General features: G+C 39.3%; 1 protein-coding gene across 2 annotated transcripts in view; it reads right to left on the bottom strand.

Moving 5' to 3' along the window:
- Positions 1–19,162, bottom strand: part of LOC126175564 (islet cell autoantigen 1) — a 51,970-nt gene that overhangs the window by 18,965 nt on the left and 13,843 nt on the right. For both annotated transcript variants that reach the window (XM_049922419.1, XM_049922418.1), the window contains exons 5-7: positions 16,826–17,018; positions 16,470–16,587; positions 1,379–1,584 (exon numbers count right to left, since the gene is read on the bottom strand). In XM_049922419.1, the coding sequence (XP_049778376.1) occupies positions 1,379–1,584; positions 16,470–16,587; positions 16,826–17,018 (517 nt within the window). The remainder of the gene's footprint in view (positions 1–1,378; positions 1,585–16,469; positions 16,588–16,825; positions 17,019–19,162) is intronic.

The following is a 19,162-nucleotide window of genomic DNA, read 5'->3' as shown; positions in this document are numbered from 1 at the left end:
TTTTGAATACCCTCCTCAAGAAGCCTGCCGCCTGACTTGTTAACCACTGCATCACTACTGTTTTGCATCACCACTGTACCGCCCAGGTGTTTCTTCAAGTGCAGGAATAGATGGTAGTCACTGGGTGCAAGACTGGGGCTGTACAGGGGATGATCTAGGGTTTCCCATTGCAAAAATGTGACGAGATCTTTGGTCTGATTTGCCACATGCAGATGGGCATTGTCTTGCAGCAAAACGATGCCCTTCCTCAACATGCTACGTCTTTTGTTCTGAATTGAACAGCACAGATTGTACAATGTCTTATAGTAAGCTGCTGCATTGATTGTCTCATTATGAGGCAGAAATTCCACAAGCTGAACTGAACAGCACAGATTGTACAATGTCTTACAGTAAACTGCTGCATTGATTGTCTCATTACGAGGCAGAAATTCCACAAGCAATAGTCCTTTTCTGTTCCAAAAAACTGTGATTTCCCGGGCAGAAATTGCTTAAACTTCACTTTTCTGGGTGAATCTGAATGCCGCCATTCCATGGATGTTGCTTTGATGCTGGTGTGACGTAGGCCACCCGTTTCATCGCCCGTAGTTTCATCAAGGAAAGTCAATGCACTGACTAAACGTTTGGTTTTGTGCACATCCGGCAACATTTTCGGAACCCAACGTGCGCACAATTTTCGGTAATTCAAGTGCTCGGTCATAATGCCATACAAAACACTACGAGAAACATTAGGAAAGTCATCCCGCAAGGAGGAAATCGTAAAGCGTCTGTTTTCTCTCACCTTATTGTCCACTTCCTGCATCAAACTTTCATTAACGACTGAAGGACGCCCACTCCGTTGTTCATCATGCACATTTGTGTGGCCATCTTTAAATGCTCTCACCCACTTTATTACCATTCCATCACTGATAATGTTTTCTCTGTAAACTGCATAGGTTTCAAGGTTTCACGATGAATGTTGATCACTTTTAGGCCTTTAGCACTAAGAAATCTTATAACTGCCCGTACTTCACAGTCAGCGGGACTCACGATTATTGGAGGCATCTTAAACACTAAGTTCACAATGTAAACAAGGAAGAATCAGACTGTAATGGCATCAGTGCATAGACAACAGACGCAGGTACCCAGTGCACATGCACAGAACGCCGACCGCAGCGCTGCGGCCACGGTGTGGCAAAACGGTACTTACTTAAAAAACACACCTTGTACTTTGAATTATACATGTGTAACCAATTTGTTTTTCTAAAGCCTCAAAAGTTGAGGAAAAAACAGCAGAAGCAAAGTTGTACACCTTGTACATATACCATGTTTGGTTCACTTAAAATTTCTCTTTGCAGCCATCCTGTTCTTCCTGCATACAACACTTTATTTTTAATCATACCTGATATATGTTCTGCAACTGCGGCAGGTTTTTCAAAGTCCAAGTCCACAAGAGAGTATTCAGCGCTCAAAGGTTGCGACGGAGGATATAAATTCTCCAAACTCTCCGACTTATTCTGTGGTGGATCACACTTATTTTTGTCAGCAGGCGTATCTGTGGAGGCATTTTCTGCTGCATCATGATATTCTGATTCAAAGAATAGTAACCTGGAAATTAAGAGAGAAACTAGAAATTAAAAAAAATGTGACACTGGAAAACATGCTTTTAATACAACATGCTAAGACTCATAAATTTTCAGTCAGTGCTATTTATGAAACTTGGCAAATGCCTGCTGAGAATTTTCTCTTCCTAGATACAGAATACTTCCAGGCGAGAGGGACACCAGACACAAAGGGGTAGCAAGAGAATATTTTTTACAGAGAATATTTCTTATGAAATTCTCAAATGGAAGTGGCACAACTCAGAGATACAAACAGAATGATACATACCAGATCATCAGTAATACATATACAATCCACGAAATCCACCCAGGTCATATTGGCTGTCCAAATGCTATCAATTGATCCTCTACCAAGTGCAGAATTCAGGTATCTTCCATGAAAACCTGGCTACTTACGACTTGTAGTGAGGGACTTTAATGCCCACCAAACTTCCTATGAATGTGATCACAAGGATCACAGTGGTGACTTTACATTAGAAGCCTGAAATTTAGATCATCTGAAATACAGATATCAAACAAGAATATCTGCAGACATACTTTACAGACAAATTCAGCTTAGCATCACAAAAGCTGTCACTAGCTATCAGTTAGGAAGTAAAAGTAGGTCTTTTGGGTTTTGATCATCCAACAGTTGTTTTGATTTTCCATGGCTTGGTGGAAGAATTGTTCTAAATCTACCTAGCAAACAGATGGAGGATCAAGAGTACCGACTACAACAAGTATCCCTCAATAAGAGATACCTGACAATCTAGTATCTCATTATCCAAAGTAACTCAGTGCAGTAATAAAGCAGCTATAGAGGCAAAGCATTTCTGCATTAGAAATAAAATCAGAAAAATATGGTAAGTTAGTAGATAACAGGGATACTTTAATGAACACAAGGAAGAAAGAGGAAAAGTAAGTCAAATAACATCCAGTAAAACAACATCAAATTGCAGAAAATATAAACACTAAGAATATGATGGATCAACTTCTACAATCCCTTAACCAAGGTGGCTACAGCAAGTGTAAGGAAGAATATGAAGAGCTTCAAGAAACACATTACACCTCGTTACTATTACACTGGCCTATTATTTACATTATGGAAAAGACTGCAGAGAGGCAAGACACCTCACACAGTCAAACATCCTTCAAGCACACAGAATCCAAGTCGCAATTAAATTCACCTGCATCTACAGTCATTTTCAACAGTAGAGCTGCAACGAACTCTCAACTTCAGTGGAAGTATTGCTTCTTTTCAAGGCAATATCCATTACAAAATACTTACATTTGTAACTAATGAAAGACAACCTAATGTGGACAGAACATTACAATATCATAGCTAATTAGTACACTTTTTGCAATCATTTTTGCATTTTCTACTGATAGGATGTGGAGCAAGTCAATTTACATGCTATGTATATATGACTGCATTTAAGCTATTTACAAAATACTAAATATAATGAAAATGAACATATTTGTTTCTTCACTGTTTATGTTACAAGTGAAACATGGATCTATCAGCAATAATAACCTGTTTTTCTACTATGATGCACATCCTGTCAGTGTGGAGTAGAAGGAGTTGTCTAGAAGAAAAGATTTCAGATTTGATTTAAATTTTGCTTTGCTCTCTGTTAAGTATCATACAGTATCAGGTACATTATCAAAGAATTGTTTTTCACTACATGCTGAACTCCCTCCCAAGTCACTGGAGTCATTTAGAGCATTTATTTACTTATAACATGGTTTTTTGAAATACTGAAAAATACACAGAACATAGAACATAATATGTAATATACAGCATTACAAACAAACATACATCTAAATCATTTATGTAATCTATCATTTTGGAGATGCCTACAAGATATTCAAATGTGTGTGAAATCTTATGGGACTTAACTGCTAAGGTCATCAGTCCCTAAGCTTACACACTACTTAACGTAAATTATCCTAAGGACAAACACACACACCCATGCCCGAGGGAGGAGTCGAACCTCCGCCGGGACCAGCCGCACAGTCCATGACTGTAGCACCTGAGACCGCTCGGCTAATCCCGCGTGGCGATGCCTACAAGAAGTCTCTAGTCTATCACTGTATGATCTGGTAGGGCATTCTTTTGTGATGTGCTGATGGTCTATGGTTCTCCACAACCAGAAAGTGTGGACGGCAACTTACTTTATTTGTGTACAAAATATAAACATCTACAACGTTGGTTTCTAATTCTGCTTAGCATTGACCAGGTTGTTTGTGGCAAGTCAAATCTCCTAGGTTTTTGGGTGATATAAGGCATATTATTAATTTGTAGTTCAGTCCATTCCTGAGTCAATACACTGGTAAGGTAGAATTCATCTTCCACAGCGATGATTGCTGCTTTTGTTGACGCTCGTCTAGAGTGGAGTTGGTTATGTTTTGCATCAATACCTTGGTGGACAGGTAGATTTTTACTATACACACTCTTTTATGTACTCTTTCATGAGAGCATATGTCTGCTGCAGTTGAGGGAGTGAAATACGGCTTAGTACTGGTAGCTATTCTGTAGGAGTTGATTTTATAACATCAGCAGTCATTCTTATAGTGTTATTTAGCTGAATGTCTATCTTTTATACATGTGAGTTGTTTAGCCAAACTGGAACACAATATTCAACAGCTGAGAAAGCAAGACCCAGAGCAGAACATATGACAGACACCAATGCTCCCCAAGTTGTACCCCACAGCTTTTGGATGATGATGATGATGATGATGATGATGTGCCTTGTTTTCAATTTTTCTGCTGTTTTTGTTCCGTGCCCTCTGAAAGATAAAAGTTCTATCAAGGTTACCCCAGGTACTTGGATATTTTATTGTAAATGTAGGGAGTCGAGCTTTTGCATTGTACACCATTCATGGTGTATTTTTATTTGTGGCCTAGAATTTCATACACACAAATACATGTATTGTGTGTGTGGGGGGGGGGGGGATGGGCAGGGAGAGGAGAGGATAGGTGGGTGGGTCGGTGACAAGGGAGGAGGGGTGTGGCAAAAGGGGAGGGTATCTCCCCTCCCCCAAACTAAGGGAGAGATCATTTGCACAAAATCACTCTTTCATTATTTGAAAAACATTGTTAACCATTTCTTCTGTTGCTTAATTAATGTTAAGAGGAAGTTCATCACTCAATTCAATGCAAATAACATTTCACCCCCAATGTTTGCCACGGAAGTTAAGGTCAACACACGCATCATGATTTTGCATCTTTTTGCTATCTTTTCTGTCCCTCATATCATACATCCAGAATGTACAAGTCAAGCAAGAATACACGTATGTGCTTATTGATGGTTCAGTTTTGGCAACCCTTATATTTAACACATGCAGTACTAAACTGCAAAGTATTTTCCTATAGCGGAGAAGAGTTCTGCAACATGCAATGTCCTCCTCCTTCTTCGGCTTACCCATTAATGGATGTTGGCAACCACACATTGTATCTTTACTCTATGAAACACAGTTTGTAGAAGTTGTGTCTGCACTTGATAATCCTGTCCAGTGCTTTATGTTATTTAACCCAGGGAGTCTTCTTCACCATTTCTTCTTTTATCCTCAAGCTGACCTGTTATTGACTGTAGAAGTGTATATTTGGTGTTCTATAAAATATGTCCTATGTATGCAGTTTTTCTTCTTTTAAATGTTAATATTTCTTGCTTTTCATGCATTCTCTGCTCTACTTCAGCGTCACTTATTCTTGCTGATCGTGGTATTTTAAGCATTCTGTGTAAAATTTGCCTTTCAAAGGCAATGTATTTACACACAAAATACGTTTTTTCAAGGCTGTATGTTACAACTGACTACTGCAACTATGGTTCATATAAAATGTATCGGAAATATCTTCAGCAAACTCTTCTGCAGTAATGTACCCTTGGAGCAAAGTAACTCTGTCCTAGGTAATTCTACCAGGCCAATAACACTTACTAGTGAAGACAGCTGTCAAATATCTCAGGCTCCCAACTAGCTAAAAACTACCTTGTAAAGGTATAATTTCATTGAATCATCTTGCTGCAGGGACTGGAAAAGACAGCCAGCTGTAACTGCCGACCATTAGTGCCTGGGTATTGGGAGAAAACTTCAAAACTGCTCACTGCAGTAGAGACTCCTCTCAGTTTATTATTAGCCTCCATATGTGATGCACACAGCAGCTGTCGTCATTCCCCCTCATCCAATGCACTGTTGGGTGAAGCACATGAGCCTCTTAACCATGCAAATTTTCTTTTTAAAAAGAGTTCAATTCAAACTGATTGGTTCAAATTTAACCACGAAATGGATAGTTGGACAATTACGGATTACCATGATTATGCTTCCATTACTACAAGCATACTTACATGTTCAAGATATTTTTCAGGAATATTATAAGCCTAACTCAACTAAATGATTTTAACATAACATTCCCACAAAAATTATTTAGGTAGTTATTAAAACTGGTTTTCTTTCAGGACACAATACGCACATAAATAATAAAATCTTGGCACAGTTATTCAGATATCATCCAGAAGTAAAATGTCTATTACTAATGCTTCAAAAACCACTGGCACAGTTGGAGCAATTTTTAAATTCAAAGTTTACAAAACACTGATTTATTCAAATTACCAATAGAGGCAAGCATCCTGAGCATGGAATTTGCAAACATACTATAAGACTACACTTCCGTTTGCAGATGGTCACAGCTTCGAATGTTGATCTCAGTAATTCACCATCTGCTCTTGCAATTCTGTTGTCAGCAGTGTGAAAAACTCTACCACTGGTATTGTTGGCAAGAAGAAATGACACAGCAGGATTCATGGTAATGGACTTGTTGACCACCTAGCCACAGAAGCTGCCGTGACAGTGGAGATTACTTAGACTACACTCCAAAATACACATTACTGACATGTTCTATTTGGATGTACGATAGAAGACAAATGATGAGAATTAGAGAAGACAACAAGACACATAGGCAAGAACTATGTAACAAGCTATCCAACAGTTATTAAGACCTTGAAATACCATCAGCTTTAAGTCTCAAGATGACTGACTTCTTACAGAGGGACTCAAACTTAACCTTGGCATTTTGCAAACACCTGCTCACGCTGCACATAATGGAGACTCCTTTTTGTCTTTCTTTCAATGTCCCTGAGGACGTGAAACTAGTTGTCCAACATAGAGTTGTGTAGCTCTCACTTCTCTTGTCAGTTCATATCTCAGCTCTGTTAACAATGTAAGATCACAAAATTTACAAGGTACTCTTCAGATACTGTATCATTACAGCCAGTGCAGTCCATGTGTGCTACAACATAAGAGCAGAGATCTGTGAACAAAGAAGCTGGTTGCATGGCATCAGCTGAAGCTCAATTACTAAGAAACAATTAATAGAACAAATGGAAAATAGTAGTTGAAAAAAGAAAAGACAATATAAAACTGGAAGCAAGGAAAAAATATTTCACTGGAAATAAAAAAGGAAGATAGAAAACAAGAGCATAAGAAAACCATTCCAGTTTTCCTTCCTGGTATATTGCATGGCTCCACATTGTGGTGCATTTTTTTTGCAGTTGCAATTAATATACATGGGCCTAAGCAGTAATGGCCCAACTTCTGTTTTAATCAGTGTTAGTTCTTGTTATTCTACAGTTATCTAATAATATTCTCAGTTTTTCTGAACACACATTCTTGCTCTTCCTTGAGGCTTTCATTATATTAGTGTTTTCTCCAGTTTGTGCTACCGTTTGTAAAATTTTCACTGAGTAGGTACTGACCCTCAAAAGTTACTTATTCCTACTTTTTATCTCTTCCCTGCAGTTTCCTTTTTTCAGCCAAAACCATACACGTGGCTGTATATGCAGTTGCCTTTTAATAAGTTTCCTAGTGACGGTACAGACATCGTATACTGGACACACCCAAAGTGTGCATCCCCTGTTGCCCCCTCTCCTTCAAAAGTTACCTAGTGACGATACAAACAGAGTATACTGGATACACCCAAAGTGTACACCCTGTTGCCCCCTCTCCTTACACACACACACACACACACACACACACACACACACACACACACACACACACACACACAGACGTGAAACACAGTTTTCACAAATGAATTGTTGGTTCAGTTTATCTCTGCTTCACATGGAAGTATTACCACCATATGTGGTCCCCCATCCCTCTTCAGTGGAGTACATGAAACCCTTAACCTATGCATTTATACTTGCTTACCACTCTTTTACAGTCAGTACACCCAACACAGTACTTTCCATGGAATAAATCCCTCAGTTTTGTGTTATGTCCTATACTGTAGCAAGCCCCTAATGGGGCTGTTATATCCTTCCGCATTATTCCTACGTCCTGTGGATTGTCTAGTGGCTGGGCCACAGGTGTTTCCTCATTGGAGGCACAAATATTCTGCTATGCTGCATCTGCACTGCAATAGTGGCACTGTGAATGTGTAACTACTTCCTTCATCCACGATCATATGGCTAGACACACCTGAGTGTGCAACATTAAAAACAGAGCAGTGATTGGTCACATGATTACACTCATATCAATCCACCTGCCTTTAAAGGCCATGATGAGGCCACCAGTAGGCAGATGGTTCTCTACTCTGAGCAATTACACCAGCCACATGTGGCCCACGTGTCAGAGCCTCATCCTCTGTCTTGCCAGAGGAAGAGGCACCCTCAGGGGCCGCTATTGGCTGAGCCATCACTCCCATCGGTTCCCAACATCTGCTGACATTGCCCCTGGTTCATAAGCTCTATGCCAGCATACTTGTGTGTCAGTATCACTGCATACCAAGAGCCCCGCTGGTCGAATGCCTTCCTCCCAGCTTCCACCATAGGTCTTGTCATGTCCCAGATTGCTGCCTGCCATTCCCCGCTTATTGGTCTACCAACACTGCCAGCCTCGCTTGACCCCACTGCATCCCACTTGCTGCAGCATCAAATGCTGGGTGTCTGCAGACGTCGCCATCCTCCAATGCAATACTGCCCTCAACCAATGCTGCTCCCAGCTCACAGGGCTCCCGATGTTGCCAGCCTCACCAGATGACAGTAACACCCTACATGTCGAAGCATCCATCACTGGGAACCTGATGCGTATCGAACATTACCAGGTGCCAGCTATGCCCATGCCATAGCACTACGCATAGTTCAGACCAGATAAGCCTATAATATTGTCCTACAAGATGTTATGTATTGTTAACCATTGTGCAATAAAGTCTTGCAGAAGTCACTGAAAACTGCTACTTACTTCCTGTGCCCTTGCCACTGTGCAAGGACATAAAATCCTCATATTTAATTGGCAATCCACACTACATATTGCTATCAATATTTATTTTAAATTTAGACCACACTCATTCTGATGATTATGTTATTGTCAGTTTATTGGAACTATCAGACCAAACACTTGAGAGACTCATCTGTGATATTTTGATTGTACTAACTTCATGACTGATGTTCCAGCATGCAAAGTAATATGGGCTAGCCAGCAGACAATTGTATTTTTCTGATGCTCTGCATGCTTACCATATTGCCTGTTTTGCAGGGACATGCAAAGCCTTGCTAAGCCTCACTGGCTGCATGCCATGCTGACAACACTGCCCCCCCCCCCCCCCCCCCTCCCAACTGCAATCTGCCCTAGCTGCTTTATGTCACTTCACAAGTTGTAGATTTTTTTGTTTTCCAATACAATTGCACTAGTACCAGATAGTCTGATCACTTGACTGGACCCAACTAAATCTCCATTTGCCTCTACTCAATTGACTAATCTCTTCCTCAGTTCATTGGGAACATTATTTTACCACTGTTGCATCTTGTGAAGATCAAAGACAAAGCAATCAATCACTGCATTAACTGATATAACAATGAAAATAATCAATAATCAATTTCTACTATATAATGTATGGAAGGGTTGAAGGGACCAGGCGAGATTTGAAAACTTGAGAGCTTAAAGGTGGAAGACAGGGTAATATGCAAGCAGAGATTATTGCTAAAACATTGTGAACGAGTTATACGAGTGAAACACTACATGCATTGTACGTAACAGAGGTGAGAGAGGGACGGCGAAAAATAATCGAGTCAGAAAACAAAAAATATAGAAAAATAAAATGGAGCGAAAAAAGAAGTAGTTACTGTGAAGAAATGCTGAGGCAGAAGAAAATAATGTAAATTAAGGCCAGGTGGGTGGCGAGAACCAAGGACACGTTGTAGCACTAGGTCCCACCTGTGGAGTTCTGAGAAACTGGGGTCTGGTGGGAGAGTCCAGACAGCATGTATGCTGAAACAGGCACTGAGGTCATGACTGTCATGTTGTAGAGCATGTTCTGCAATAGGATATTGTTTGTTGCTGGTATGAACCCTCTGCCTATGCCCATTCATCCTAAACAATAACTTGCTGGTAGTCATGCTGATGTAAAAGGCCGAACAACGTTACATAATGACTGGCATACGACATATGTCTTTTCACAGGTGGGTCTCCCTTTGACAGTATATAGTTTTCCAGTTACAGGACTGATATAAGTGGTGGTAGGAGGGCACATAGGGCAAGTCTTGCAGTAGGGTCACTCACAGAGGTAGGAGCCACAACACAGGGTTAGGAGCCATAGAGTAGCGAGATGGATGCAGATGGAGCATAGTGTCTGACAAGGATATTGTGGAAATTGGGAGGGCGACAGAAAGCTATTCTAGGTGTGGTGGGCAAAATCTCAGACAGAATGGATCTAATTGCAGGGCAAGATTTAGAAAGCCATGGCCTTGTTGAAGTAGCTGATTAATACATTCAAGACTGAGTGATAAGTTCTGAAGTTGTTTTTAGGGTGTATCAGTAGTATCAGAACTGGATGTGATGGCATCAGAAATCTACTTTCTAACTAGGCTTGTGGCATAATTATGTCCAGTGAAGGCTGAGGTGAGAATGGTGGTCTATTGCTGTAAAGGATCTGCATCCAAACAAATACATTTGCCCCGAATGCCAAGACTGCATGGGAGGGAACGTTTGACATGGAAAGGATGGCAACTGTCAAAATGTACATACTGTTGTTCGTTAGTAGGTTTGAAGTGTACAGAAGTGTGAAGCTGACCTTAGGTGAGGACAAGTTCAACATCAAGGAAAGTGGTATGGGATTCAGAACTGAACCACATGAAATTTAAATGGGTGAAGGTATTTAAAGATTCCAGGAATTTTAACTAGTCAGCCTCACTATGAGTCCACATGGCAAAGAAGTCATCAATGTGTCTACACCAAATGATGGGCTGAAGGCGTATGGATCCCAGAAAAGCCCCCTCCTAGCAATCCACAAAAAGGTTGGCACATAAGAAGGAGCCATCCTGGTATGCATAGCTGTACCACTGATCTGTTTGCATGCCTGCATAAGTTAAGTCTTACATGGTCATATAGAGATTATATCATGACCCAGGACCGATTCATAAACTGGTCACAATTACATCTCCTCAGCAAATTTCCCCACATTCACTATTTACTTTTGTGGAAGAAGTGGTTTTCATGTTCAGTCTTCTTTTGCCAATCAGAATTTGTGCAAGGAAGGAAAAAAGCATTTATAGAACCATAGACACTAGGGACAACAGATACACAACACTACTTGGTGTTGTCTGTAGCAGTAGATTACTGTGGCTTTCTCATCCAAACAATCAAGCATTTGCTTGAAATAATTTAAAGGGAGCCGGAGGTGCCTATGCTGCCCGTGTTAAAATCACTAAGTTTGAGGAACATTTATGAATAAACTACCAAATAGAAAAATTTGAATTTTTTTTTACATATAGAGTGGTTAAGTATTGCAGTTATGACAGAGGGATTTTGGAGTATCTTTTCTAGTTTCCTTCCATTTTTTTTTATTAATGACCCAAATTTTTTTACAAATAATTGCTTTATAATTAAACTGAAATGAAACTACTGAACATATTGCCAAATGGCTGTGTTACAATGTAAGTTTGACCACTAGGAGTGCTGTATAAAAATTTCATCTCTCTAGCTTGAGTGGATTTTGAGAAAACGTTCCTTATATTCGAAAAATTCTAATCTACAGGAAATGGCTATCAAATTTTTTCAATACATTCCTGCACTATAGGATGGATTATCAGGGTCTTCTTCTTCATCCTCCAAAAGCTTCCTCTTCTGTCTTCTTTTCAGGCCTGTTGTTCCATCATACTTCATATGCCTTTCTCTTCTTTCTGCTCCTCTTACCCTTTCTCTGTCAATATTTCTTAGTGCTCGTACAGTGTTCACCCCAGCTGTAAATCCTAATGCCTTCAGAACTTCACACTTCACACTGTTCCCTTGGTTATAGATTGCTATTGCATCATAAGTGCCAAAGTGCAGTGTTTTTATGCTTACAAACACCCTTTTAGGAATCACTTTCCAAATCAAATTGTTTACGCTCTCATTAGGATTCTGCGTCTTTCCGTGTAGACATTTGTGTAACAATTCTGGCTGTGCTAAGTCATGAAAAATTGGTTTTATTGCATTTATCACAGCTGCTGGCAAACCATGTTTGTGATCATAGTCCTTTTTTGCATTATATTTGCACCAGGAATCTTTTGGGCACAGGCTGTGTTGAGGGTATTCATTGAAAGAGGCAGTATGAAGGAACAATGCCCACACTGCTTTTCGCATGTCACTAACATTACTAGTATTTTGCCTTATAGCATACCCATAGTATCTCTGTAGACGTTCAATCACCTCATCAGTAAGCCTGCCTCTCCCTCCTATTGTCTTTCCATCACTGAGCTTACTTGAACCCAAAGTTTGTTTGAGCCTTCGAAGCCGTGCACCCATACGCTTTTGCACATGCCCAATGCATTCCAACTTTTCAACTACAAATTCATTTCCATATGGTTTCAGTTCCTCTATAGTCTTGAAACCTTTGGAGTCTCCACCCCCAAGGTAGTATTTGTACCTAAAGTTGTATCTGGGAACTGAACGTTCAAAAATTTGTTTCACTCCATCCACTTCCATTGCTCCACTTGATCCACTAAAATTTGCCTCACAGGTTCCACTGTGCTCTCCTTTGATTTTATTTTTGCACCTACAATGTTTTGATAATATTGCAACATCTATCACTTTTGCACTATCACCACAAGTAGCAGTTACAACCCCATTCAGGGATTTATGACCCCTCTTTTGCTAGGAACCATCTAATGCCACTACCAAATCCCTAGAACCACCGTTCATTTCTACAGATTCCTCCACTGCTTCCTTCATGGTTTTCAAAGCCACATCTTCAACAGAGGATCCTACCAGTTCACAGTAGTACCTAAATTTGCTTGGAGGCGATGGCAAGTTCATAATACCACAAAACAGTTTACCAGCAGCAGACCCTTTTCCAATGGATCGAAGACCGTACACAAGTCGAACATTCACATCAAACACTCTAGATCGTCCATTTTCACCAAAGAGACTGGCATGTGAACTGTAGAAAGTCACTTGATGCTTGCAACATGCGCAGATTATCTTCATCTCACAAGCTAAACCAAAGTGCTTTGTTATCTCTAGTTCCACTCCTACACTTGAACACATTTTGCACAGAACACTTTCTTTCAGCACAGAAGGTAATAATCCAATATTCAGTACTTCGTTAATATCATCACTGTCACTAACATATTCACGAAATCTGTCACTTCCACCAGTCAGCTTCTTGCTAGAAGATGTCACAGGGCTATGGCCAGCCATGTGTTGCTTAGCAGAAGAACGCACTGTTTCAGTAATTGTAGTATCGCAACTTTGTATTAGTGTTAATTTTCTTTTCCCTACGTTCTTCCTCTTCTTATATACACGGTTACTAAAACGTGGCATCGTAACCAGAACAACGCTTTACACAAGAAGTATAATACTACCAACAACAGGCGCAACACTGAACTAATTCGAAATGGTAAACAGCAAAGAGACGATGTTCCACGCTCTTAGCACTTCATTTGTCACAGAAAACAATGTAGCCAACCCTTGCACACTTGCTGTATGCGTAACATAAGGCGCTGTATGCGTAACAGGCCGAGAAAATCCCAAGCAGTTCGCCAGGAAGTCACGAGAGGGTGTTAGATGCATTCAGCGGCCGCCCATTTCCTCTGCAGGCATGGGGGAAAATGGTAATAACTCCACTTCTAGGGCGAGTAGAACAATAATTCGAAGTTTACATTAAAGAGGAATGTTCCAATTAATTTTTGGTAGCAAAAAAAAAAAAAAAAAAAAAAAAACTTAATTTTTTGGATTTGACCACCTCCGGCTCCCCTTAAGAAAGCGACATAAATGGATGCTAACAATATCTAAAACTCTGAAAATGTTGAGTATAAATGTACAAATTCCAGCATTACTATACAATGTGCTTTTAAAAGATGTGTGCTGAGTGAAGTTGTGAGGGAGGAGCACGACCTGCTGTGACTCAGATAGCTATGCTAGAAAGCTGCTCTGAAAACAAAGACAGATTAAACAAAGATTTAAACATATCCAAAGCATCATGTCAAAAAACCAAATGAAATAAAATTAGCATAAGGAGAATAATGTGTGAAGTGTCCTACAAATTCAAACGTAAAATTCTATCTGCTGATCTGAAAAGCCATCTGTCCACACATTCAGTGACCATAATGGCACTGAAATGGAGAATGACAGTGTGTCACTGAGAAAGCTCAGTCAATAGTTCTTTCTCTCAATTGTTATAAAAACACAAAAAAGTGACTGTGGGATAGAAATCAACTGAAATCACTCAACTGAGAAAAGTCACCTGGATCTGACTGCTTACCTGCATGATGCTACACAGTTTGAGAAAGGACTTGCTCCTCTTCAAGCTGCAGCCTACCATAGGCACTGGTGGAACAAAGCACTCCTATTGATTGCAGGTAAAAGTGCAGATCATTCTCATTTTCAAGAAGGATCATCAAACAGATGCTCGCAACTATAGACCCAGATGACTGACAATAATCTGTCGTAGAATTTTGGAAAATATTTTATGTCCAGATATTATGACCTTTCTGGAGACTGAAAATTGGTTCTCCAAACAGCAATCGTGTGAACCACAGCTCATCCAACAGACACAGAACGTAGTGGATAACAGTCCCAGATTAATACCATGTTCCTCGAATTCAGGACGGCATTCAGTGCAGTTCTGCACTGTCACTTAAAGAAAATACAGAATATCAGACTAGCTTTGTCATTAGATTGAAGAGTTCTCAGCAAATAGCACACATCATGTCAATCTTAACGGAAAGTAATCTTCATATAGAAAAGCAACTTGAGGCAAGGCCCAAGGGAGTCTTATAGGACCATTACTGATCACAATTTATAAAATGATCTCATGGATAATGTCAGAAGCACAATGAGTCAGTCTGCATATGATGGTGGAGTGCACAGAGAAGTCACAAAGTCAGGGGGTAAACACTTTGTGTAGAGACTGACAGTTGACCCTCAACAAAAGTACTGTGCACTAATAAGCAGAAAGAAATGTCTTGCGTGATTATACAATTGCCAATCAATCACAAGGAGCAGTCACATCTATTAAATACCTGGGAGTATGCATATAGAGTGATTTCAAGTGGAATTACCAAAAAAACTAATCACAGAAATGCAGTTGCTAGACTGTGATTCATTGGAAGAATTGCCAGGAAGTATAATGTGTCTAGGTGTAGCTCATAAAACTCTCATTCAACTGATACTTGAGGATCACTCAGCAGTCTGAGACCCTTGCCAGATAGAACTTACAGAGGAAACAGAGAATATCCAATGAAGAGTGGTGCATTTCATCAGGAATTTCTTTAACAAATGTGAAAGTGTCCCATCCGATAATAAATTCCACTGGGAGGAACAAACACAGATGTGTTGAAGTTCCTAAACCATTTTTGTCTGCAATGCAGATCTTGTGAGCCATATGTAATATAAAAGATACAAAGGCTAACTTACTTTGAGTACTTTAATCCCAAATCTACCTAAATCTTCATTTATACTCTGCAAACCACTGTGATATGCATCACAGAGGGCACATCCCATTTTACCACTAATTAGGGTTTCTTCCTGTTCCATTCATGTATGAGGCGTAGGAAGAATGACTGACTGCCTCTGTGCTTGCAGCCATTATTCTAATATCATCCTCATGAACCCTATGTGAACGATACATATGGGATTGTGGCATATTCCTAGAATCAACACTTAAAGTCAGTTCCTGAAACTTTGTTAACAGGCTTTCTTGGGATAGTTTACATCATCTTCAAGAGTCTTCCAGCTCAGTTCCTTCAGTATCTTTGTGACACTCCCCATGTCATATGGAATCATTGTAGGGTAACTTGTCACATCAAACTAAACTTTTCCGGGTTCAAAAGTGTCTAATACACATTATTTTTCATGGGAAGTCAAGAGCATCCTGCAAAGGTATGTTGTTCAAGCAACTGGGAAGCTAAGTATTGCTTCCCAATCTAGCTATTTCTTAATTAAATTTTGTCATAAATAATCTCTTTCTTTTTCAAACAACTCAGCTCATGGAATAACACTAGAAATAAGAATAATCTTCAAAAAGATTTTCATAAAGGTTATTCAAGAATATACATTTTCGATAAATTGCCAGCATCCATAAGAAGGTTAATTCCTAGTAAAGTTCAGTTTAAGAGTAGCCTAAAAGATTTATTGGTAGCCAATTCCCTCTATTCCACTAATGAATTTCTTGGTAGAATCAATCAATGACTATACATGATCAATAACAGCAAACAACTTGAGTGTTGTGCAAAATCTGACTTCCGCACAGGCTCAGTGCAACAGTGTGATCAATGTAAATACGCACTGTAAACTGACTTTCTATTTGATGATACAGGACTACGGAGTCAAGATGTAGAATCATTACAAAATAGTACAAGACAATAGCTAATAGCTCAAAAAGAGAGCTCTCAGTTTTGTTAACTATGAAGAACTCACTTGTCTTTATCTTCTTCCTCTACTGGCTGGTCCTCTGATGAGCCCGATATCTGTTCTGCTAATTTTAAAGATGGTTCTGTCAATTCCTTTACAACACAGAAGTCATAATGCTGGTAACCTGACCAAAAAGACAAGCTCTGATACAAAATTCATTATATGATGAAAATTTATTAAAAAGGACTCTCAAGTCTTGACACAAATTGAAATACAAATGAGAAAAAATAGCTTATTTAGATACTATTTCTCATGTCAGTTCATCTGATTAAGTTTACTTACAGGTACATGCCTTTTATTAAACCTCTTCATCAATATAGCTACTCTATCTATCTCTTTATAAACGAATAATAAATACTAACCTTTGAAGCTATTGGAGATGGTGGTGAATGTTTTAGATGTTTTCTCTGCAAACTGAAGCAATGAATTTTGATACAGAATCAAAGCATGAGAAAACATATTACATCGTGCTGCAGCTAAAAGATCAACTTTTTGAAGGCAATCCAGCTTTAACTTATCAAAACGGACCTTGCTTCGACGTACTTGTGTCTGCACCTGTTACACATACAATAATGAAATAAAATAAAACTGAATAAACAAAAGGGAGCACAATAAACAGATAGGTTTTAAATATACTCAAAGAATGAAATTAAAGTCAAATAATTGATAAGGTAGAAAGAATACATCATAATTCAATGGTTCATAAGAATTTTGTGCCCTCAACATTGTTCAAAATTTATGTTTTTATTATATTTTTCAAACTTCACACATTTACAATCGAATGTTTGACACAAAGAACTTTACAACAGTAACAGCCATCAGAATGACATTGCAAAGGTTAAAGAAAATATATATATCAAAAAGAGAGCAATGGTATTTCTCCCTAGTGAAATGGATGATGAAAATCAGACCTACAGAAGCAAGTTTTAGATAGAGAGAACTGTAAAACAAGCAACAACTGAAGAAACCAGATCTTTTTGTTGAAATGACACTGGCTGAAACAAACAGATCTAAAAATTATACAAAGTTTATTAAGTCTGTAACCCATGAACATTGGAGAAAATCACTGGAAGGAGAAATCGCCTCAGTGGAGAAAAATGCTTAGTGGACTTTGTTACCACTGCCACCAGATCGTAAGCCCATTATACAAATCTTGGGTTTATAGAATTAAGCACAAAGTTGATGGTAAAACTGATCACCATAAGGCAAGACTAGTTGCTTGTGGGTTTGGTCAACAAGAAGATATGACCAGAATGAAATTTTTAGTCCTATCACTAAATATGATACAATTTCAGCAATTATGAATGTTTGTGTTAGCAAACACCTTCCTTTGGCACAGTTTGATATATGCAGGAACCTGAGGGATTTACTGAGGGGACTAATGGGGTGTGTGAGGTTAATGAAAGCTTATGTACGAAAGCTGTCTCTAGCGAATCCTTGACTTGGGGATAGTAAGCAAGATCCCTGCCCATTCTATGAGAAGACTGCAGTGATGGTAATTCTTCATGTTCATGACAGATTAAAATCTGTAAATATGTAGGAGGACACTGAGGTTTTCTCAAAGAAAATTCAAAATGAGTGCGATTACTGTTGAGCCACTAGGATATTTTTGAAATATTAACATTATATGTCAAGAGAGTGGATCAGTGAATCAAGAAAGATATGTGAAAGACGTGCTTTGATGATTTAACACAATGGAGGAAAGCCCTGTGTGAACTCCAATCGAGCAATATCTACATCCAGATGGATTGACCAACGATAAACCAACAAATGCTTCACATTGGGAAACAGTTGGCTGTCTTAAGTATTTAGCTGTTGGTACAAGGCCCAATACAGCATCCATAGCGAGCCACACATCAAAGTTTTTAGAGAATCATTGATCTTGCTCCCTGCCGCCGTTGGATAAGCAGCTGCAGCAGCAAGTCGTATACTCCTAGCTCACTCATTTGTTACATAGTTTAATTCTTAATTTCTTTGCCTGTTTTTGGTACTTGCATTGTTTAATTCATAAATTTCGAGCGTATTATAGTATTTGAGAGTTGTAGCATCGCGATTTAGTACCTGAATAGTGTAAATTCGCGTAGTCGTTTGTCTACTGTTTTGTTTTGAACGGCCAGTGTCGGTTGGTCACAGTCAGTGTGCTCCCTGCCGCCGTTGGATAAGCAGCTGCAGCAGCAAGTCGTATACTCCTAGCTCACTCATTTGTTACATAGTTTAATTCTTAATTTCTTTGCCTGTTTTTGGTACTTGCATTGTCTAATTCATAAATTTCGAGCGTATTATAGTATTTGAGAGTTGTAGCATCGCGTTTTAGTACCTGAATAGTGTAAATTCGCGTAGTCGTTTGTCTACTGTTTTGTTTTGAACGGCCAGTGTCGGTTGGTCGCAGTCAGTGTGCTCCCTGCCGCCGTTGGATAAGCTGCTGAGCAGCAAGTCGTATACTCCTAGCTCACTCATTTGTTACATAGTTTAATTCTTAATTTCTTTGCGTGTTTTTGGTTCTTGCATTGTTTAATTCATAAATTTCGGGCGTATTATAGTATTTGAGAGTGTAGCATCGTGTTTTAGTACCTGAATAGTGTAATTTCGCTTAGTCTCCTTCCGCCGCCGAGCAGTGTCAGCAGTGCGCAAGTAGCAGCATTACTGCATTTACTAGGCAATCTTGTATTTTAATAACCGTTTAAATTTTGTTGATTTGT

The sequence above is a fragment of the Schistocerca cancellata genome, chromosome 3 (assembly GCF_023864275.1).
Source record: "Schistocerca cancellata isolate TAMUIC-IGC-003103 chromosome 3, iqSchCanc2.1, whole genome shotgun sequence".
NCBI lineage: Eukaryota > Metazoa > Arthropoda > Insecta > Orthoptera > Acrididae > Schistocerca > Schistocerca cancellata.
This window is presented reverse-complemented; position numbering and strand designations above follow the sequence as displayed.